The 25,275-nt window shown below is 35.0% G+C and overlaps 1 protein-coding gene across 2 annotated transcripts in view; it reads left to right on the top strand.

Moving 5' to 3' along the window:
* The window catches only part of LOC127117577 (uncharacterized), a 43,362-nt gene extending 18,295 nt beyond the window's left edge, over positions 1-25,067 (top strand). Inside the window, exons 1-2 of one of the 2 annotated variants that reach the window (XM_051047639.1) lie at positions 24,367-24,525; positions 24,628-25,067. In XM_051047639.1, coding sequence (XP_050903596.1) covers positions 24,481-24,525; positions 24,628-24,924 — 342 coding nt within the window. In that variant the 5' untranslated portion in view covers positions 24,367-24,480 and the 3' untranslated portion in view covers positions 24,925-25,067. Of the gene's footprint in view, positions 1-24,366; positions 24,526-24,627 lie in introns of those variants that run through there. The other variant, XM_051047640.1, reaches the window with a different exon arrangement.
* The last annotated feature ends 208 nt before the right edge of the window (positions 25,068-25,275 follow it).

Genomic DNA, 25,275 nt, shown 5'->3' with positions numbered 1-25,275 from the left:
TATACATAATATTCTTAATGCTTTAATGTTATCCCACTTCACAATAAATCTCGACTACGTATACTTTAAGAATAGTGTCCTTATCTTTCATGGGATCTCATGATTAAGTCACACTTGATACATTAAACGGACTAGCTATTCTAGGGACTTTATTAAACAAACATAATAAAGAAAAAGCCTTTTATTATTAATAAATAATTCGATACAAGTACCAAAAGTATTGGCCTCTAGGTATTACACCAACAATCTCCCACTAGCACTAGAGCCAATCAGGCATACCCCTAATGCCCATAGATCTAGTATGGCCATCATGCTTTTGCTGCGCAAGAGGCTTTGTCAGTGGGTCAGCGATATTGTCAAGTGTAGGTACTCTGCATATTTTCACATCTCCTCTATCTATTATCTCTCGAATGAGGTGATAACACCTAAGTATGTGTTTGGGTCGTTGGTGAGATCTAGGCTCCTTAGCTTGTGCGATAGCACCATTGTTATCACAATAGAGACTAATGGGATCCACAATGCTAGGAACTATGCCAAGTTCACTAATGAACTTTTTGATCCAAACAACTTCCTTTTCTGCACTTGAGGCATCAATATACTCGGCCTCGGTTGTAGAATCAATAACTGTATCTTGCTTTGATCTTTTCCAACTTACAACGCCACCATTTAAGCAAAACACATAACCAGATTGCGATCTAAAGTCATCCTTATCTGTCTGGAAGTTAGCATCGGTATCCAATTATAGCAAGCTCTTCCTGACCTCCATCTATCAAGAATGACTCCTTAGTCTTTCTCAAATACTTAAGGATAGTCTTGACAGTTACCCAATGAGCATCACCGGGATCAGATTGGTACCTACTAGTTGCACTTAAAGCATACGAGACATCTGTCGAGTACATAACATGACATACATGATAGATCCTATTGCAAATGCATAAGGAATCTTATTCATGCTATACCTTTCTTTCTTAGTTGAAGGGGATTGTGTTTTTGATGGACACAAGCCATGTTGCATAGGTATGAATCCTTTCTTGGAATCATGCATATTAAAGCGTCTCAGCACTTTGTCTATGTATGTACTCTGACTTAGGCCAAGCAGTTTTTGTGATCTATCTCTATAGATCTTGATTCCTAATATATATGCTGCTTCACCTAGGCCCTTCATAGAAAAGCATTTCCCTAACCAAGACTTTACTTGTTGCAGGGTAGGGACATCGTTTCCAATGGGTAATATGTCATTTACATATAATACCAGGAAAATGATCACGCTTCCACTACCTTCTTGTAGACACAAGGCTCATCTTCGTTCTTGATGAATCCATATTGTTTTACTGTTTCATCAAAACGAAGATTCCAGCTTCTGGAAGCTTGCTTCAATCCATAGATTGATCTTTGTAACTTACATATCTTTTGGGCTTCTTCTGGTATGTCAAATCCTTCAGGCTATGTCATGTACACGTCCTTAAGAAGATTCCCATTAAGGAAAACAGTTTTGACATCCATCTTCCATATTTCATAATCATGATATGCAGCGATATCAAGTAAAATCCGAACAGATTTAAGCATTGCAACTGGTGAAAAGGTTTCATCATAGTTAACCCCATGAATGTGTTTATATCCTTTTGCAACCAGTCTTGCCTTATAGGTATGTACCTTACCATCCATGTCAGTATTATTATTAAAGACCCACTTGCATCCTATAGGGTTAACTCCTAAAGGAGGCTCTACCAAGGTCCAAACTTGGTTTGTGTACATGGAATCCATTTCAGATTTCATGGCTTCTAGGCACTTCTCAGACTCGGGACCAGTTATGGCCTCTTGGTAGGTCACAAGCTCATCTTGATCGATGAGTAATACATCACCTTGATCAGTTATGAGATATCCATATCTCTCAGGTAGGTGATGTATCCTGCTTGACCTACGTTGGTGTTGTTCTACTTGAGCAGGTTGCTCTTCCACAACTACTTGTGTTTCCTGCTTTAAGTCCTCCATAGGAGTATCAATGCTTTGTGATTCTTGAATTTCTTCAAGCTCTACTTTCCTCCCGATGATTCCTTTGGAAATAAAATCCTTTTCTAGAAAACCTCCAGTTCGAGCAACAAACACTTTGCCCTCAGAAGGATTGTAGAAGTAATACCCTATTGTTTCTTTAGGATACCCCACAAATAAGCACTTGTCAGATTTGGGCTCAAGCTTAGTTGAAATTTATCGTTTCACATAAACTTCGCAACCCCAATCCTTCATGTAAGACATATGTGGTTTCTTACCACTCCATATCTCATATGGTGTCTTCTCAACCTTTTTGGATGGAACACGGTTAAGTGTGTAAGCTACTGTCAATAGTGCATGTCCCCAAAAGGAGTTTGGAAGATCGGCATGACTCATCATGGATCAGACCATGTCTAACAAGGTTCAATTTCTTCTCTCGGATACACCATTCCATTGGGGTGTTCCAGGAAGAGTAAGTTGGGATATGATCCCACACTCTTTCAGATGGTCATCAAACTCTAGGTTTAAATACTCACCACCTCGATCTGATCGAAGAGTTTTAATATTCTTACCTAGTTGGTTTTGTACTTCATTCTTGAATTCCTTGAACTTTTCAAAGGACTCTGATTTGTGTTTCATTAAATACACATAACCATATCTACTGAAATCATCAATAAATGTGATGAAGTACTGAAAACCTCCTCTGGCTGGTATGTTCAATGGTCCACATACATCAGTATGTATGAGGGCCAAAAGATCATTAGCTCTTTCACCTTTTCATGTGAATGAAGACTTTTTCATCTTTCCAAGTAAACAAGATCTGCATGTCTCATATGATTTATAATCAAAAGAGTCCAAGAGTCCATCTTTATGGAGTTTGGAAATGCGTTTCTCATTTATGTGGCCTAATTGACAATGTCAAAGGTAAGTTGGATTTAACTCATTAGGTTTCATCCTTTTAGTATTAATGTTATAAATAGGCATTTCAAGATCAAGGACATATAGTTCATTGTTCATTTGTGCAGTAGCATAGAATATATCATTCAAATAAATGGAGCAACAGTTATTCTTTATTATAAATGAAAAACCAAACTTATCTAAACAAGAAACATAAATAATATTCCTTCTAATTGCAGGTACATAATAACAGTTCTCTAACTGAATTATTAAACCACTAGGTAAAGTCAATACATAAGTTCCTACGACTAAAGCAGCAACCTTTGCTCCATTGCCAACTCGTAAGTCAACTTCACCTTTTTCCAAATGTATACTCCTTTTTAGCCCTTGCGTATTGGTACAAATGCGAGAACCGCATCCAGTATCTAATACCCATGATGCTGAAGTAGATAAATTAATTTCAATAACAAAAATATCTGAAGTTAAAGTCTCTACTCCATTCTTCTTATCTTCCAGATACTTTGGGATGTTTCTCTTCCAGTGTCCGGTCTTACCGCAATGGAAGAAGGTGCCTTCCTTTGCTATGCATCCACTAGGCTTCAAAGTGGAAGCAGTGGGTTTGGGTTTGGCAACTTCCTTGCCTTTCCCTTTATCACCCTGCTTGGTGGGTCTTTTGTTCTGTCTCTTTCCATTTCCGATCATCAGAATGGACTTCCCTTTTGACGTCAGATTCTGCTCAACAGTTCTTAACATGGCTAGCAGTTCAGGAAGTGATTTTTCCATATCATTCATATTGAAATTAAGGACAAATTGACTGAATCTATTTAGCAACAATTGCAAGATCAAATCAGTCACAAGTTACTTTCCGAGGGGAAAACCCAACCTCTCAAGTTTTTCCACATACCCAATCATCTTGAGCACGCGGGGACGTACAGGGGCTCCCTCAGCTAACTTGCCTTGAAAAAGGGCTTTTGAAACTTCAAACCTTTCATACCTTGCTTGCTCTTGATAGAGCATCTTCAGGTGTTCGATCATATCGAACGCTGCCATGTTCTCATGTTGCTTTTACAACTCTGAGTTCATGGTAGCTAGCATGAGGCAAGTAGTTTCATTGGCATCATCGACATGCTTCTTATATTTATCTCTTTCCTCCTTAGGTGCAGAACTAGGAGGTTACTCTTCAGGAACAGGTTTCTCCAAGACATACAACTTTCTATGATGTTTGAGGACAATCCTCAGATTTCGGTGCCAATCCACAAAATTTGTCCTAGACAATATTTCTTGTCAAGGATTGATCGCAAAATGTTCTTAGAGTTGTTTGTTGTCATGGTAATCTACATGAAAATAATGAAAATATAAGTATCAATAACACATTTAATTAGGCCTTTAATTAAATATGCTCCCACTATTTCACACAAAACAAATGACCCTCACCATTTGATTTGGAAAATCCCGTTGGAAGATTTTCTAGTGGGTCGAGATCCACATTTCACTTTGTTTTAAGTCCGTGTTGGTTCTAAGTGTTGGCAGCAATTTTGGTAAAACAAAGAGTGTTCACAAGATGTTATGTGTGATGTCTTAACTTAAGGTATCCTGTGTACCTGCTGGAGTTCAAGAACACAATCATGCAGGATTGTTTCAGAATGTCATAATGTCATGGCATCTGATGATGTGTACCTGCTGGAGCTTAAATGGAAAACATGATCATGCAGGATTATTTCAGAATGTCATACACGATGTCATGACATCTAATGTTTTGTACCTGCTAAAAATTATAAAAGGAATTATGGAATTATGCAGGATTGTTCCAGGATGTCAGACCCGATGTCATGACATCCTGTACATAGAACATTCAGTATGAATGTCTGGTGTTATGTGATTGCGCATTTAATGGCAATCTATGTATGATTGAAGATCTGATTTGCAGGCGCATTGAATCATTGATTACAACCTGATTTACTTATTTCCCAAAGAGATCTAACCAGCTGTTATGAAAAGATTTAACTGGAAAATAGTTTTAGGGTTTTCAAGATGTCCAAGCCCAGCTGAATGCTTCTATGAATAGGACATGGAAAACCTGATTTGAAACACAACCAATACTGAGCGAAATATAGAGAGAGAGCTAGGGTTTGTGTCTTGTTTAGTCGTGAGACTTGTAAGCCATTCAAGTCATCTTTTGATGATTGAATTGGTCTGATTTGTGGTTGTAATTTGTCACTCTAAAGCTGTTAAGCAAGAGTGTGTGAAGCAAGATCAAGTGTGTGTCTACTTGATCAAAGTTGTGAAGTAAGATCAAGTGTGTGTCTACTTGATCAAAGTTGTTAAGCAAGATCAAGTGTGTGTCTACTTGATTGAAACTGTGAAGTAAAATTAAGTGTGTGTTATTGAAAAGTGTTTTCTTTTCTCAAGGGATTGTTGTTTAAAATCACATGTGTGATTGTAGAGAAGTGAGTGGGTTCTCATATCTAAGAGTGCTTAGGTAGAAATTGCACGGGTAGAGATTAGGTGAGAAAGACTGTAACTTGATGAAGTGTACAGAGAGTCTTTGAACTGATTCTATTTAGTGGATTTCCTTCCTGGCTTGGTAGCCCCCAGACGTAGGTGAGTTGCACCGAACTGGGTTAACAATTACTTGTGGCTTTTGCTTTACCACTCTGTATCTTTATCCTGTTTGTGTTACTCATATATTAGTGTCGTGACATTACCTTTGACATCTCATATCTGATACCAGAATTTCAGTCCGCGTAGGCGGATTACACAAAACTAGGTTATTTAGGTAGGAACTCCTTCCAATTGTATCTAATACAACTCTCGAATATTTTAGTTGGGTGAATAACTCCTTATTCCAATCCATCACATGGATCATTTCCAACTCTTGCTTCTAAACATATATAATCTTATTATAATTTGTTTATTTAAGTTTGACCCATTGTTTTAGCAATTAAATATTACAATTATCCCATCGCACCTTACTAATATAGAATATGTACCCCGCGTACTAGTCTTGATGAGTGCTAAAACTTGGAAATCATAAACTTAATATTTAATTGAGGGAATTTGCAATTAGTCTGATCTCACCAGCTTATTTATCATATAAATTGTCTCTCACATGCATCAATATACATTCACATGCATCATCATACATAATGAAACAATTATGACCCCTAGCGCAATTGTTCTCCCAAGCCAATGAGAGAATTTAAGCTAACCAAATAATGATCTAAGCTTCTCCAAGCAAGATCTTCAAAGTTGTCCTCCTTTGATACTTTATTCTTCTCTTTCTTCATAACATTACATTACAAAAAAGAAACTCGTTTTACATACGAGGTAGTGAGATGAGAAAAGAAGTTACATTAAGAGATTAAAAGAGAGGCACGGCACACAGGTCGTATTTTAAAATCCCCAAACAAAAAAACTAAGGCCATAACCGATCACCACAAGACAATAATAATAAACACATTATTATTATTAATTTAAATTATTTTAATTAATTAAAACCAAATTAAATTTCGGCGACCGATCAATCTACGCAGAGTTAGCCGGGGGTTCCACTAACCGATCAGCGGACGGGGTTCAAGGGGGCAGCGCCCCCTTGCGGGGTTATCAGAGGCAGCGCCCCGATGCAAAATTTTAATGAGCAACTCATTTGAAATCGACGTCGATTTTCGCGTCAACACTTGATACTTTAAAGCACAACTCTTGCGCAATCACAACCCTAATCGCATAACTCTTTGACAACACAACCCTTATGCCGTCATGAACCCTAATTCACCAATTTTAGACCGTCAAACACACCTCAATTTTTAATTCAGTATGATTGATCAACACGTCATTGCTTCACCATACTAATGTCGGATCAAGAAGCAAATGACCATTGATCGCTCAAAGGAAAATAACCATTAAGTGTTTGAATGAACGAAACAGAAACAATATATCATATATACCGTATTTTGCATCATGATTGCTTATATCATATATATAACTTGATCGATCTCAATTGCGTAACCTATGGACGATCGATGTATCGCTGCTTCACCATACCAACGTTAGATTCCGAAGCATAGTCAACATCAATCATCCAAATCGTACACACAAGATGCCAAATTTAATTACTCATTTATTCTTTGATTCATTTTGTATTTTAATTGTATTAATATAGAAAATACATAAAATAAATAGCTATCAGATGCATGGTTTCGTAAGTGGCTCTGATACCACTGAAGGAGAAGAACGATCCAAAACGCAGTGGAATTTAAAAAAATATCCTTTAGTGATCCTTACGAATGGGGATGATCAGTGATAGAATCATTACCTCTTGTGGAGATTGAAACCATTGATGCAGGTCTACGGAGCGATCACGAACGTTGAATGGTGACAACACCTCTACTCGGTCCACACGAACGGATTCCTTCAATCTCAGTGCTAGCTGCTACGAATGAAGGCTTTAAGTGTGTGTGTGTGTGTGTGAGAGAGAGAGAGAGAGAGAAAGAGAGAGAGAGAGAGAGAGAGAGAGAGAGAGAGAGAGAGAGAGACAAAATTACAACTGTATAAATGCTTCTGCACAAGGGTTCTATTTATAGAACCACTTGTGCGGGATGCAAGCTAAAAAGCCCACTTAAGGGTATGTGGCCCATATCTTATGATATGCCAAAATCACTTAAGCGTGTGGTACCTTACCATATTTCGTATTCTACTTAAGTACATTGTACCTTATGATGTTCTACAATTCACTTAAGTGCATCGTACCTTACGGTGTTCCTTAATTACTCTATCTCTCATGAATCCGTCCTTTTGTGTTTGACCCTGTAGGTTTTCGCGACATTAGCAATTATATTAAATCACGTATTTAACATAATAAATAGTGAGAGGTATCTACCAACACATCACTGCTACCCAAGCCACAAAAATATCATGTGATCTGACAAATCCTTTTGTGATAATACTTATGTGTATAATTACCTTTTTGCCCCTACCTATGTCTATATTGAACACAAGGCATAAACCGTGTCATCCTTGTCCAGTTCAATATTTGGCCTGTAGGCATTTATCCTGTTACGCAGGATGGGCAAATTCCATCTAGGTCACTCATGTCCCTCAACATGCTTCGTGGAGTACCCATCAACTGTCTTTATGGTCGTCCAGTTACGGACAATGTTTGATCAGCAATAAGGCACTCGACTCTACATCTATGGTCCATAGTGGTTTCAGGTCGAAGGGTGGTATACACCATTATCATCATGATAATAACTTATGACACTTTGCATAACATTTTATATAGTATTCTCATAGCGGGCCAATCCAGTATAAATGTTACTCTTAATATTCATACCTATGTGTAAGACTTGATAACTCTTTATCCATGATCCATGAGATGTGATCATCAGTCTATATACATAATAGTCTTAATGCTTTAATGTTATCCCACTTCATAACAAAGCTCGACTACGGATACTTTAAGAATAGTGTCCTTATGTTTAATGGGATCTCATGATTAAGTCACACTTGATACATTAAACGGACTAGCTATTCTAGGGACTTTATTAAACAAACATAATAAAGAAAAAGCCTTTTATTATTAATAAGTAATTCGATACAAGTACCAAAAGTATTGGCCTCTAGGGCTTACACCAACAATACCCACAAAGGAGCACAAAATCAGACAAAGAACAAAAGGGGTGAGAATACGCTTATAATATAAAATGATGCAAAAGTATGCAAGGGTAGCCTAAATAAAAAACAACAATTATCCAAGACAATTCAGTCACATACATCACCAAAACATTCTCATTAGCAGATAACAACATAATAATTCAATACATATGAAAATAATGAATGCAAATATACTCAACACCACGACCCAACAATGCATGTGGTACTATTATGGACAACATAGGTCCATCTCGCTTCTGAACCCCTACCATAGGACCATAGCACATCAAATCATTATCATCATCATAGGTAATTCTTTACTGATTCCTTTATGGAACTAGCTACTCGCTCATAAATGCACACCATAGGACCAGGGCACACTAACCGTTACCATCACCATAAGTAACACTTCATCAATTCTTATAAGAAACGGGCTACTCGCTTCAGAATCCACACCATCGGACTAGAGCACACAATTTTTTTTCTATCACCATAAGTAACACTTCACTAATCCCCTAGTGAAATTAGCTAGTCGCTCCTGAATCTGCACCATCGGATCAGAGCACACCAAAATTTGTTGCTATCACGATAAACAATGTTTCACTAATCCCTCCTTGGAATTAGCTACTCACTCCTGGATCCATACCACCGGATCACAACACACAAAATTGGACCAAAGTCCGTACATTATGAGGCATGATTCACCATAATATGCAATCTCACCAAAAATGATCACCATGCAATCATCACCAATATGCAAAACAATATTCTCCATACAACACAAGAGGACTAATTCAACAATAACATCATAAACAATCATCATATGTTTCCAAATGGTGGTCAAACAACAGCCTAAACAGAAAGTACCTTCGTTCCAGGAAGCCTCATAACTAACAATGTTATTCTAGCTTTTGAACTATTTCACTCTCTAAACAAGAATATAAATAATAACAAAGGGGTGGTGGAAATGAATCTTGATATGGCAAAAGCTTATGATAAATTATAATTGGGATTTATTGAAAAAATTCTCTTGGTATGACATGTTGAAGTTTTACTTTAATTGTTGAGATTTAAATATATGTCTTTAACTTATATATTCTTCAGAATAGTTCAACTTACAAACTCATTAAACTTATACTACCCTCAAGACCATTTACTGTATCACTAGTAACCTCATTTCACTAGTAGAAAATCTCACTGTTCTATTATATTCTATTGATCTGGTAGGTAATCTTACATAAAATAATGGTGCAATTCCAAAGCTAATTTTTTGGAATGTGAATAAATCAACATCACAAAGTTATATGCAATAATGTCTTAAATGAAATCACACCATGCGATTCAGTCTTATTTCAACAAAATCTTCCATTACAAATATCGTTGGTGTATCATGAGGTATATCAACTGTCGAGATTTAGAGGTGCAGGTCCTGAATTTTTGGCATACGCAACACTTCTAGGATTCTGAAAATTCTATAAAATTTATGTAACTTATGAGCAAAATATGGAATTTCTATAAATAAGTTTAGACATTATATGTAAAAGGAGATAACAAATCATTCTAACATATAGATAACTACAATCATAACACCATTTAGAGCACTATGATATGGATTATGCTGCATATAGTAAGGTATACAATTCAACTATGCATAAGGAAGTAAGAAAAGACTAACGACAAACCATATGTATGTGAATCCTAGAGATGGTCCAAATTCTTTATCTATCAAAAGCTTGTCTGTCATGAGATGAATCAAACAAAACTGAAGATCCTTAGAGACGAGACTTCCAAAGCTACTTTTAAGTTCCATTAACACAAAATACATATATCATAGCAAGTGTTGTAGCATCGACACTACCGAACAAAGATGTCTGACATGTGTGAATTTCTGACATGACAAGTCATTATGTTCAATTTAATTGGATTATTACAAGTGTGACGTGTCAATGTGTGTATGTGTTACTGTTTTGCTTCCTAGATAACACATTTGTTTGAAATAAAGGTAAAATCCAAATCTAGCTTGCATGTAAAGAAACCAACACTAAAAAATGATTTATATTTGTTGAATTGTAATTCCTTGTGTCGAAGCAGGTTGCTCGACAGGAATAAAGAAGTATCGAACCATCTAGTGTGTTGAATTGTGTTAGTGTGTCGAAGTATCGAAACATGTTGCTACATACAGGATTTCGACTTAGGCCTATTTTAGTAGTGTTAGCTATTTTGGGCTTTTATAGTTTTGGGCTTTGACTTGAGGTCCAAGTTAACATAAATCTATAAATAGAGAGAGTAACCATTATTCTTGTAATGAAGTGAATAGAGTATTCATAGTATTTTGCATTTGCAAAGTGAATAAGAAGTTTTCCATAGTTTGTGGACAGAGAAAAACTCTACAAAATTTTAATTCTTCTTCTCTTTCATTGTTCTTTACTTTCTTTCTTTCTCCATTGTTCTTCACTTCATTGTTATTATGTGGGTGATAACAATCTTGTTCATCAAGATTGATTGAAATTCAGCATAGGTTTTGGTGGATTTCCATCTGGTATCCGAGCCTGGTTCGAGAAAGGGATTGGCTTACTTGTATTGAAAGTCAACAGCGCCAGTATGGTGAATAAGAAATGTTCCGTGCGGTACAACAGTTTGTGGAAGTAAGAACAAAGTTCACTTAAGCGTGAGCATTATGGACTCACACTTGAAGGGGAGTGTTGAGAATGTATCAAGTGTGAGTAGTATGGAAATATGGAGAATTGAGCATTTATAAGTGAGAGGACTCACCCACCTATCACCTTAAGGTTTTGGATGAATATGTGGTATGTTCCTCACATAGGTGTTGCTCTAAAAGAAGAAGCCTCACAATGTTCAATGCTCCCTAGTGAAAAAACTCCCCCAACAAATGGTATTAGAGTCTGGTTTAATCGATTCGTGGGAAAAAAATCATCATGACAACGCATCATCCAAACAGGAATTTTCTAGCAAATCTTCTGATTCTCAAGAACAACAATTATGAGAATTGGTGCAAGCAGATAAAAGTTATGTTCTGTTATCAAGATCTTTGGGATCTTGTGAAGGAAGGAGTAGCAATGCTTGCAGAAGACGCGACAAATCAAGAAAAGACTGGACATAAAGAATTGAGGAAGAAAGGTTATAAATCTCTGTTTACAATCCATTAATGTGTTGGTGCAGATAACTTTGAAAAGATTAGTGATGCAGAGTCAACAAAAGAAGCATGATAAATTCTGGAGGAATCATTTGGAGGTGCGAAAAAGGTGAAAGGGGTGAGATTACAAACTCACAAAAGAACGTATGAATTTCTTCAAATAGAAGACAATGAAAGCATAACGGATTTCTTCACCAAGGTTACGAAACGGGTGAATCAAATGAAGGTATGTGGAGAATTGTTAACATCAAGATCTGTTGTTGGAATGATCTTGAGGTCATTTGCTCCAAAGTTCGACCATGTGGTAGTAGTAATAGAAGAGTCGAAAGATTTGTCAAAACTGACAAAGGAAGAGCTTCAAGGGACGCTTGAATCTTATGAACAAATAATGGCTGAAAGAGCTGCAGGAAAGTCGAAGAGTGATATGGTTTTGCAGGTGCAATCATCAAATGAAAGGAAAGGCAAAGGAAGTTGGAATGGAAACAAAAGCAGAGGAGGCTACAACAGTTCGAATGGTCGAAATCAGCAAGAAGGAAACTGGTCGAATAAGAGAAACCCCTGGAACCAAGGCAACCAAAGAGGTGGTGTTAAAGGTAGAGGAAGAGGTGGTGGTCAAAAGCCAGACAAGAGTCAAATTTAGTGTTACAATTGTCAAAAGTATGGTCAATATTCTAATGATTGTCCAGAAAAGCAGAAGAATTAAGAAACTTATGCAAAACTGGCGAAACATGAAGAAGAAGAGACGTTGCTGATGGTTACAACAAGAGATGAAGAGAGATTCAAGGACCAATGGTACTTGGACTCAGGATGCTCATCACACATGTCTGGAAGGAATGATTTGTTTATCAACATAAAGCCCTCAATGAAGAATATGGTGAAAATTGCAAATGACAACACTCTAGCAGATGAAGGTGTTGGTGATGTTTTGATTATGAGGAAAGATGGCAAAAGGTTAGTAATTTCAAATGTGTTGTACATACCAGGCTTGAAGAGCAATTTGCTCAGCATATGGCAGTTAGTCGAAAAGAACTACAAGGTGTCGATCGAAGACAAGATGATGAAAGTTCTCGACTAAAATGGAAGGTTGATATTGAAGGCTCCAATGTCTCAGAATAGAACCTTCAAGGTTGAGCTTAATGTGATGGAGCATAAGTGCCTTACAACAACAACTAGCAGAGATGAAAGGATGTGGCATTATAGACTTGACCATATCAATTTCAAAGACATCAGAGATTTGAAGAGAAGAAATATGGTTTCAGGATTATCAGAAATCGACATTCCAAATGAAGTGTGTGAAGAATGTGTGCAGGCGAAGCAGCATAAGAACAACTTCAATAAGGATGCAGGAAGCAGGTCGAAGGCAATTCTTGAAGCCATATACTCTGATGTATGTGGTCCTTTCCATGTGGATTCGATTGGAGGTAAAAAATACTTTGTTACATTCATAGATGATTTTAGTCGAAAATTATGGTCTTACCTGATCAAGAAGAAAAGTGAAGTGATCAAGGTATTTGCTAAGTTTAAATCTATGGTCGAAAGATCAAGATTTTGAGGACTGATGATGGTGGAGAATATGTGTCGAAAGACTTCGATGCATTATGTGTGAAAGAAGGGATTGTGCATGAGGTGGTGCCGCCCTACACTCGACTGCAGAATGGAGTCGCAGAAAGGAAGAGTAGAACCATCATGAATATTGTTAGAAGTATGTTGAAAGGGAAGCATTTACCCAAAGAATTATGGGGAGAAGTTGTGTCGACTGCGAAGTATATCCTGAATAGATGTCTGGCGAAGAAGTTAGAAGGAATCACGCCAAAAGAATCTTGGTATGGTGTCAAGTGTAGCTTGAGTCATTTGAAGGTGTTTGGATATATAGCACATAGATATGTTCCAGATCAATTGAGAAGAAAACTTGATGACAAGTCGAATCAGATGATCCTGATAGGATATCTTTCGACTGGAGGATACAAGTTGTTCGACCCAGTGAATAAGCAAGTGGCGATCAGTAGGGACATGATCATAAATGAGCTTAAGGATTGGGATTGGACTGAGAATGTCAAGAAAGATTTAGTGAGAACCTTATATGAAGAACCAATAATTGAAGTCGAAAGAGAAGTTTGACAGGAAGAAGTCAGAGGTCAAGCAAGCACAAGCAGACCTCAGATAACAAGACACATGCATGTAAGGTTGCAAGAATGTGTGATTACATAAGATGATGTGGTTAATGAAGAAGGTGAGCTGGTACACTATGCTTTTTACGCGGATGTTGAACCAGTCAATGCAATATAGGCATTGAAAGATTCGAAGTGGGTGAAAGCAATGGACGAAGAACTGAAGTCAATTGAAGTCAACAACACTTGGTCACTTCTTGAATTGCCCTAAGACAAGAAGGAAATCGACTTGAAGTGGGTATAGAAGGTGAATTTGAATCCTAAAGGAGAAGTGACTCGACACAAGGTGAGACTTGTCGCGAAAAGATTTATTCAGAAAGAAGGAATCGATTTCGATGAAGTTTTTGCACCTGTTGCTAGGACCAAAACAATCAGGTTGGTTGTTGGTCTAGCAAATATAAACAACTGGAAGATGTGCCAGAAGGATGTGAAATATGCATTCCTGAATGGCTCCTTAGAAGAAGAAGTTTATGTTGCACAACCAGCTGGGTTTATGAAAAGGCGAAGAAAGAAAGGTGTACAAGTTGCATAAAGCCTTGTACGAACTTAAACAAGCTCCAAGAGCTTAGAACAAGAAGATAAATGGTTTTTTAAGGGAGAAGGAATTTGTGAAGTGAAAATCTGAACATGGAGTATATGTAAGAAGAAGCAAGAGTGAATTGCTTATACTATGTCTCTATGTCGATGACTTATTGATAACAGGTAGTTGCAAGAAGGAGATCGAAGATTTCAAAGGTGATCTCAACAAGGAATTCAAAATGTTAGATTTGGGTGAAATTTCATATTTCCTTGGCATCGAATTCTACAAGAGTGGTAGAGGTTTGATAATGCACCAAAGAAGGTATGCAGGCGAAATACTCAAGAGATTTGAGATGCAAGATTGCAACCCAACTTCGACTTCAGCTGAGCCCATATTAGAACTGTCGAAAGATCCAGATCCAGATGATATCGATCCAACCCAATATAGAAAACTTATTGGGTAACTTCGATACCTTTGTCATACAAGGCATGACTTAGCATACAATGTAGGTATGGTGAGTAGATTCATGCAGAAGCCAAAGGTATCACATCTAGCAGCGGCGAAGAGGATACTAAGGAATCTGAAAGCAACTCTCGACTATGGCATTTTGTTTCATGTAGTTAATGAAGGAAAAGAATGCAAACTAGTGGGATACTGATCGGAAAAATAACAAGTGTACTATTTTGCCTACTATAGTAATAAAGGGGAAGGAAAATAAAAATAAAAATAAGGGTTTGTAAGGTATTAGGAACAATGCCAAGGAAGGTGAATGATTTATCCCTGTAACAACTCTGAGTATCTATTGTACCAACAAATGTCAATTACTACCAGTTCTTAAGGGTATTTTCTCCCAAGTCCTTGGTGAGAAAACCTTTAATCATTCTACTCTAATTTCTATTTCCATAAGCAATTGGGGTGAAGTTAAGCTTTATTATATCAAGAATGCTCTGATTCACACATGGTATCCTTAGTCCTAGGTGATATCTACTGCAGAGTAACCTTATGAAAACCATACCAATGGCGGTCCAGCCTAATTGATAACCATAAAACAATCTCGATTGGTCCGAAAGAGAAAGCATTAAACACATCAAAAGGTTACCGTAAGAATAATATTATAAATGCAATCATAAACTCAAAGTCATTACAATTCTAAATCAGGGACACCCCCTAGCATTGAGGGGTTTATCTACTCATATTGTTCAAAACAAATTCAAGATAAAAAATACACATTACAAATAACTGGATGACTTGGATCTTCAATCGCTTCCGCTCATGAAAACCTTTTGCTCTCTGAATTCCCTGATCTTTGTAATCCTTGATTGCCTGACAATTCTGTGTTCGCCTCGTTCCAAGATCCCCCCTTTTCTATTATAGAAAATATCATAATATAGTCAAAATCCCTTGGTAGAAGGTGGAAATCTCCAAAACATCCCTGCAGCTTAAGCCCAGTGAAAAAGCCCGAAAATTGGAAAATTAGTGTTTTGGGCTGACACGGGGCAGTGTCAGGCTAACACGGGGCAGTGTCAGCTGACACGGGTGGCCGTGTCAGGCCACTGTTTTGGGCGTTACTTGTTCTTTCTTGGACTTCCTCCTGACACGACCCATGTCAGGTGACACGGGTGGCCGTGTCAGGCCTCCTGAACTAGGAAATCTTCTTTTTTCGCATGCCGGAACTTTTCACTTTCTCACATTGAACCCATTGGATCTTCTTCGTGGACCTGGAGGGCATAAACACGAAAACCAAAGCATAAAATCACGAAAACACAAAATAAAACTGACAATGAATAAAATTGTTTAAATAACTTACGAGAATGAAACTTAACTTTAAAGGTACCATATTGCATACACAGTGTCTCAATATCCTTGGTTTCTTATCAGACAAGAAACGAAAACATAGTGAAAATGGGGACCGATCACAACCCCAAACTTAGCTTATTGCTTGTCTTTAAGTAATGTCCTATACGACAAAGTGTCACTTCCCAAAATTTATATTCTTACCATGATACTGTTGAGATCTTTCGCCAACGCTTTCACTCTCCCTTGTATAGTTCCTACTTTTCCTAATGAGTTTTTTGTCACACTTCCTCATCGAGGTACCACTTCAATTGTCAGCTTACATCACACTCTCACCAAGTCTCTCGGGGTTAAAGTGTTTTCACTCTCAATTCAGAATATGCAATATCAACTCATAAGTTTGAATAGTTTCTCCTTTCGTATCAACTACACACAACACACACTTTTTGAGGTCTTTCGGGTTGTAACGGGGCTTGGGTTATGGTGTGGTAAATACAAACAAAAAGGAAAACAAGTAGATTTGGGTTCAGAGCCAATGTTAATAATCTTTTCACTATGTTTTATTCTTTTCTTTTTCAATTACTCAGTTTTTCTTTGATATTCTCTCTTTTTTTTTTCAACTGAGTGCTCTTCCTTCAGTGAGTGATTCTTTCGAACCATCGACTACATTTCATTTTCTCAATTTTTTTATGGTTGTTTTTCTTCTTCTTCTTCTTCTTCTTCTTTTCGTACTCATATTGGTTTTTGATACTTATGAGATTTACCCCAAACTTGAATTTAACACAGCTTAATGACATCACACTGACTCCGAACAAGGTAGGGAAGTGTTTTGGGCCGTGGATTACATTTATGTGGTTAGACAAACAAAGGGTACAAGCTCAAATGGGGTTAACAAGGGATAACATTAACGGGATGACTAGAAAGGCTTAGGGCTATAATCAAACAACGTGCCTCAATATATGTATATATGCAGTGAAATTCCCAGAGAACCTACGCAAAGTCAGAGTGATAAAGATATACCTGAATATCGCTCATGATGACAAATGTGTTTGGCTTTTTATGCACTCACCATGTTAGGTAAAGCTTGACAACATCCACAATACTTCTAGTATGGTGTGGCTTCTTACTCAACTCAGAATGCATAGGGAATCTAGGTTAGTTGAGCTTTAGAAGTTGCGTCCGATCTTTTCTTCAGTAATATCGACTTTCTGGGAAGATACTTCACAACAAGCAACCGTAAATGGAGTGATCCTTTTATCCACTACCACTCATGGTCATCACCTAATCCAACAGTACACCAAGACCCTGAAATACATGCAGCACATGATACCTGATAGTAAAAATAAACCAAATGTGAACCGGTAAAAATTAAAAATTGGGAAATAATCAACAAAAATAAAAGTAAAATTGAGAAAATTGAGAAAATACCAAGAACTAAACATTGACCTCAATGTTTTCGAACAAGATAGAAGGAGGGTGACTCACAGTGCCCCACTGAGGGGGCTGGGACGGGAAGTGCGACATGCCCACATGAAATTCAAATTTTCCAAACAAATTTCAAATCCGCAAGCCTGACAGGGACCGTGTCAGGTTGTTGTTCTGCTCATTTTTTCAACTTTTTCCATGTGATTACTTTCTCCCTTTTATACAAGGCACTGTGTAAACCTAAAATAACAAACAAACACAACCAATAATTAGAAATAAAAATGCGTGGGTTGCCTCCCACGAAACGCTCCGTTTAACGTCGCATGGCTCGACTGTTCATTTTCCCTTGTTATGGAGGGATTTCAGCCATAGTTTCTTTTTCTGAATGTGAGTGATCAAAGGGAACTTCTTCTTTGGAATCCAATATAGTGTTTTTGCGTCTCCGGTGAAGGGTTCTCTCGATTTCTGCGTCAAAAAGAAATTATGTCGAGGGCTCTCCTTGCATACACAGATTAGTGAATGAAAATATATAAATGACAGAAAAATAATTTTATTGCAGAGCAACAAAATTTTAATTGAACTTAAAATTAAACTCGGTATTTTGGCAGTCCCCGACAACGGTGCCAAAAACTTGATCGGAAAAATAGCCAGTATACTATTTTGCTTGTTATAGTAATAAAGGGAAAATTCCCCGAATGTCGATCTCAAGGACTGCAAGTTAATATTGAGTTCAATTCATCGTTCAATTAAACAAAAATTATAATTGGGGTTTTTAAATTCAAAATTATAAAAATAAAGTCAAAGGAAAATAATAATAAAAATAAGGGTTTGCAAGGTATTAGGAACAATGTCAGGGAAGGTGTATGATTTATCCCTGTAACAACTCTGAGTCACTATTGCATCAACAAATATCAATTACTACCAGTTCTCAAGGGTATTTTCTCCCAAGTCCTTGGTGAGAAAACCTTTCATCATTCTACCCTAATTTCTATGTCCATAGGCAATTGGGGTGAAGTTAAGCTTTATTATATCAAGAATGCTCTGATTCACACAGGGTATCCCTAGTCCTAGGTGATATCTACGACAGAGTGACCTTATGAAAACCTTACCAATGGCGGTCCATCCTAATTGATAACCATAAAACAATCTTGATTGGTCCGAAAGAGAAAGCATTAAACACATCAAAAGATTACCGTAAGAATAACATTATAAATGCAATCATAAACTCAAAGTCACTACAATTCTAAATCAGGGACACCCCCTAGAATTTGAGGGTTTATCTACTCATATTATTCAAAATAAATTCAAGATAAAAAATACACATTACAAGTAATTGGATGACTTGGATCATCAATCGCTTCCGCTCATGAAAACCTTCCGCTCTCTGAATTCCTTGATCTCTGTAATCCTTGATTGCCTGACAATTCTGTGTTCGCCTAGTTTCAAGATCCCCTTTTTCTATTGTAAAAACTCTCATAATATAGTCAAAATCCCTTGGTAAAAGGTGGAAATCTCCAAAACATCCCTGCAGCTTAAGCCCGGTGAAAAATCCCAAAAATTGGAAAATTAGCGTTTTAGGCTGACACGGGCAGTGTCAGGCTGACACGGGCAGTGCCAGGCTGACACGGGCAGTGCCAGGCTGACACGGGTGGCCGTGTCAGGCCACTATTTTGGGCATTACTTGTTCTTTCTTGGACTTCCTCCTGACACAACCCGTGGCAGGGGACACGGGTGGCCGTGTCAGGCCTCCTGAACTAGGAAATCTTCTTTTTTCGCATGCCAGAACTTTCCACTTTCTCACATTTGAACCCATTGGATCTTCTCTGTGGACCTGGACGGCATAAACACGACAACCAAACAATAAAATCACGAAAACACAAAATAAAACTGACAATTAATAAAATTCCTTAAATAACTTACGAGAATGAAAATTAACTTTAGAGGTACCATAATGCATACACAATGTCTCAATATCCTTGGTTTCTTGTCGGATAAGCAACAGAAACATAGTGAAAATGGTGACCGATCAGATACACTGACTCAAGTTGGTGTAGTGATACTAAGGATCGAAAATCCACAACTAGTTATATGTTTATGCTAGGTGGTGCACCGATTGCTTGAAATTCGAGAAAGGAGGCAGTAGTGACATTATGGTCCTGCGAAGCAAAATACATAGTTGCTTCCCTTTGTGCATGTCAAGCAATGTAGATGGTGAATATGGTCGAAGAGATAACAAAGCAGAGTCATGGAGAAATTACCATGAAGATCGACAACATGCCAGCTATCAATCTGTTGAAGAATCTGATAGCACATGGTCGAAGGAAACACATCGAGATCAGATTCTATTATCTTCAAGAGCAGGTAGCAGATGGAAAGATGAATGTGGAACACTGCAGAACTGAGAATCAGATTGCAAACATCATGACAAAGGGAGTGCAGATCAAAGTGTTCAGAAGATTAAGAGTTATGATGAATGTAGATAGCTTAGACACAATGAATTAGGTGGTGTGTTGAATTGTAATTCCTTGTGTCGAAGTAGGTTGCTCGATAGGAACAAGGAAGTGTCGAACCACCTAGTGTGTTGAGTTGTGTTAGTGTGTCGAAGTGTCGAAACATGTTGCTTCACACAGAATTTTGACTTAGGCCTATTTTAGTAGTGTTAGCTATTTTGGACTTTTATAGTTTTGGGCTTTGGCTTGAGGTCCAAGTTAACCTAAATCTATAAATAGAGGGAGTAACCCTTATTCTTGTAATGAAGTGAATAGAGTATTCATAACATTGCATTCACAGTATTTTGCAGTTGCAAAATGAATAAGATTTTAATTCTTCTTCTCCTTCATCGTTCTTTACTTTCTTTCTTTCTCCACTGTTCTTCTCTTCATTATTATTGTGTGAATGATAACAATCATGTTTATCAAGATTGATTAAAATTCTCCATGGATTTTGTTGGATTTTGTTGAAAGAGTATATCTTTGGCAAATATTTTTGTATCGTATCCACAGAGATTGGGTAATATTACCGCCGTTCTATAATTCAAATGTTATAAGTTTAGAAAGTAACAGGGTTGTTTTGTTTGGAAAAATATTGTGTTAATAGATGTTAACATAAACTATTAAGTGGTTTTAGACAAATATAAAAGCTTGGCAAGATTGGAGTTCACTATTTCAAATATCTATGATTCCCTATGATAAATAATTAGATTCAAGATTATTGATGATGTTCAAATATCCTCTCAAAGTCATTTATGTCTAAATGATATCGTGATAGTTACTATATTGATCCTTAGACGATCTCTCCACCTAACTATCAATATAGTAACCTCGAATGTTCAATATCAAAGAATAGTAATGAATAAATCTATCTCTACAACTTATTCACTACTTGAAAATCTGTTTTATGTCTAAACTCGAGTAATCTCTCTCGACAACTACTCAAATCTGATTTTCAACTTAAAGCAAAAACAGTTATCAATACATCAACAATCTCTATCTCATATATATATCAAAGTGAATACATAAATAGATGAGAGTAGCTACTACCTCCAATCTTGACAAAAGGGAGTTTAGCTCCTCATCACCATTTGTATAAAGCAGAAGGATTTAGAAGAAAAACTCTGGTTTTCTCTATTACAAAAGTTCTACAGCCCAATGTGTGAATGAATGGAATTCTTCATCAATCCCCTAGGTTAAACTATTTTGTCTCAACCAAAAAGGTTGACATTTCCCTATTTGGACATTGTCATCAGCAGCAGAAAAGCACTTTCCAGGCAGACATCAAAATGGCAATTACTTTTTCTGCACAGCAGCACATTTGACCCTTGGTCAGCTTGCTGGATTCGCAGCCTTCGCGGCGCGAAGGGAGTTCGCGGCGCGAACTGTAGCTTTCCCAGCTTCCTTGTTTGGCAAGCTTCCTCCAAAATGCCATGTTGAAACCAAGGTCTTGCTTATCCATAATTCTACACAACTAACAAAAATGTGAAATAACTATTCAAAACAAAATAAATTAAACCTAATTGCATTTATACAAATTAATGAAGATAAAAGTGTGTAATTACATCAAAACTTGGTAAAAGGGACCAATAAAAAGGTATAAAAAGTAGTACAATTTGGTCCCTAACAGATTTCCAACAATATTACCTTGAGTAACTTCACCAAACACTGAAAACACTAAGTCCATTCCAATTGAGAGACGGAGAAAGTGAAAAAGTCGATTGAAGGAGCATTGTGTTTCAAAGTTAGGATTTTCTGTTACTTTTAGTTTTTAAATTAATCAAAATAAAATTGTGTGAAAATAATTTTAAAAGAGAAATTAATAAAATATACTCATTCATGTAATAACTAAAGTTATTGTCCTAATGGTAAATAATACATTGTGGGTTGGATACCAACTACCTGATTTTATATTAAAGAAAATAAGTCTAAAAATGAATAAAAAATAATTTTGGTTAACTTTAAACAATGTCTATTATTATTTTTAGAAAATAATTGTTTTATTTTAAAATTAAAATAATTAATTTACTTTCATATTTAAAAATATATTTAAAAAAATAAAAGAATAATTAATATATTTTGAAAATGTGAATTTAACAATAAAACTCACAAGTATATTGCAAAATTTTATGTCAACCATAATTCCGTAAAAAAACAATAATCAAATGCATAATTAACCGAAAATCCAAACTTATATCTGCCAAATTTGCTACCAAACTTCAATATACAGAAAATTATATTTTATTTAATAAAATCGCAAGAAAAAAATCCGCAGATTTAATCCGGCAAATAATCCAGAGTATTTTTAGTAATGAAAAAAAGCTGGGTGCATTGTCTTATAAACTGCACCATCATTCATTAACTTGAATAAAAGAGAATAATAGTGGACAACATATGATAGCGTGTTCTTAGTAGGGTTGTGGTAGAAATGGAGGCGTTAAGTGATCAGAAATTTTTTATTTTTTTATTTTTTTCATTTTCAAATATTTAATGGGGATTTTAAAACCACCACAAATTTTTCAAAGGATTATTTTGCAGAGTTTTAAAACCATCACAGATTTTTCAATGATTATTTTGTGGAGTTTTTAAAACAGCCTCTAAATTTCTTTTAAAAATGGAAAGGAAATTTTTAAACATAGTCAGAGTTGGAAGGGTAGAAACCTTATTTAGTAAGGAGTTATCACACAAGTGTCATTAACATTAAGGGTCTTTAAGATCTTTTATTACATTTAAATTGTACAAGATTTTTATTAAAAAAAAATTATTATTTGAATTGATTTTATTGATGAACTTAATATTATTTACTAAAAGATATTTATTAATGGTAGTAGTTAAATAGTTAAACAAATTAAAATCAAATAAATAAAAGCTTCTAAGTGAAAAAAATAATAATATAACATAAATATTTTTAAGTGACAATTATTTTGAAATATAGAAAAAGTGAAAGTTTAATATTTTTTATTAAATGAAATTTTAACGAGTTGTTAAGTTTTTTTACTCAATTTACTTTTTTTTTACAAACATTTAGATGATGTGAATTTTGAAATTCATAGGATTGTGAATCTCTATTGTTACGACTTAGGTGTATATCTAATATATTTGATAAATAAATATAAATTATTCTAATAAATTCAATGAATGATATTTTTCTACCGTTATTATTTGACAACAAACTAGACTTTAATAAATATGTTGTTGGTCAAAATATCATTTTTCTTTTTAAATTTTTAAGATATTTTTGAAAAAAAAGACTCACTAGCTTGTTCTTTTAAAAATTTGATTTAGTAAAATTGTGTATTGACTTCTTAAATGTTTAAAATTTTATTTTTCCAACACAAAATTCTCTATTTTTTGTATTTTTAATATTTTTAACTTGTACTCTTATCATGATCAATTTTTAATAAGAAAAAAGTGGAAAATGGTGTTCATACACAAACAAATTTTAAAAGAGAAAAGTGGTTCTTACACATAAATCATAAAGCATAACAATTGAATATATACACAAGCCTCTAAGTAATGTATAATAATATAGGACACAATATATAAATTCAAAATAGATTTATTTTTTGAGTTTGATTTTCATTAAAATAGATGAAACATTGAAATACAATAAATACATATTTGGTCGGTGTTGTTTTGACCACGTGGTGAAAATAAATTTCATAATAACTCTCCAATTAATTAAATATAATTTTATTTGGTACATCCTTAGTTGTTATAAAATTAAAAAATAAATAAATTCATTAGATAAATATGATTTTATTTGTTACATCCTTAGTTGTTATAAAATAAAATAAAAAATTAAATTCATTAGATAAATATGATTTTATTTGGTACATCCTTAGTTGTTATGAAATAAAATAAATAAATTAAATTCATTAGATAAATATGATTTCATTTGGTACATCCTTATTTGTTATAAAATTTAAAAATAAAAATAAATTCATTAGATAAATATGACTTTATTTGGTACATCCTTAGTTGTTATAAAATTAAAAATAAATAAATTAAATTCATTAAATAAATATGATTTTATTTTATACATCCTTAGTTGTTATAAAATTTAAAAAACAAATTAAATTCATTTGATAATATGATTTTATTTGGTACATTCTTAATTATTATAAAATTAAAATATATATATATATATATATATATATATATATGATCATTATTATATATCATATACATCAATTATTTAATACATTTTTAAAAAGAATTATCATTTATAATATTGATAAAAAAACTCTAAACAAATTAATACTAAAGAAAATTGTCTTTGAATTTATTTAAATCACAAGTACCAATGCACCTAATTCAGATTATATATATAGACACCATACTGTGTCACATATATCTATCATTCCAAAATAAATATAATATTCAAGAAAAAAAATGAAGTCCATTCAAGCTTTCTTTATTGTTTTCTCTCTTCTCATGGTAAGCTTTGTTGCTCAAGGATTTCTATAAAAGTTTAATTCCTTTTGCTATATTATAAATGTGATAAATGTTTGTGATATTTTATTAAAATTGATTTTATAGGTTGCTAATATGAGTTATGGAAGAAAGGATTTGGGAGAATATTGGAAGAATAAGATGAATGAGCAAGTTATGCCAGAAGCAATTAAAAACCTAATTAAAGTTCCAGTTCAAGAAAAAGAAGATCATTCTTTTATTAAGGACTTTGATGTTCATCCTAATATCATATTTTATCATCAGAAACATGAGAAGCAAATTCCAAGTGAAGTAAAACAAGATGATTCTTTTGTTAGGGACTTTGATGTTCATCCTAATATCATATTTTATCATCAGAAACATGAGAAGCAAGTTCAACTTTGAAATTATACCTATTTGAAATAAATAAATAATAAACTAGTAGATTCATAAATATAAATTATTATGAAGGCATTGTTATGACTATATTATTATATATTATTATCAACTATGTCATCAAATAATGAAAGTATCCCTTCTGTGCTGTATATTTATTTGTGTCTTTGTATATTACTTTTTTTTACTACTGCTATGTGTCTTTGCAAATCTTCATTTTCCCAAAGTTAATTCAAAGACAGTGATGTTCTTTTTAATTTAGTTAATAATCTTAAAGAGGGTTTAATTTTCACAAATATTAACTTTACAACTTTCTTTTGTTTTTAAGTCTTTTTTGTCACTTTTTTTAAGACCATCTTT

Source organism: Lathyrus oleraceus, chromosome 2 (genome assembly GCF_024323335.1).
Source record: "Lathyrus oleraceus cultivar Zhongwan6 chromosome 2, CAAS_Psat_ZW6_1.0, whole genome shotgun sequence".
In the NCBI taxonomy this organism is placed as follows: Eukaryota; Viridiplantae; Streptophyta; class Magnoliopsida; order Fabales; family Fabaceae; genus Lathyrus; species Lathyrus oleraceus.
This window is presented reverse-complemented; position numbering and strand designations above follow the sequence as displayed.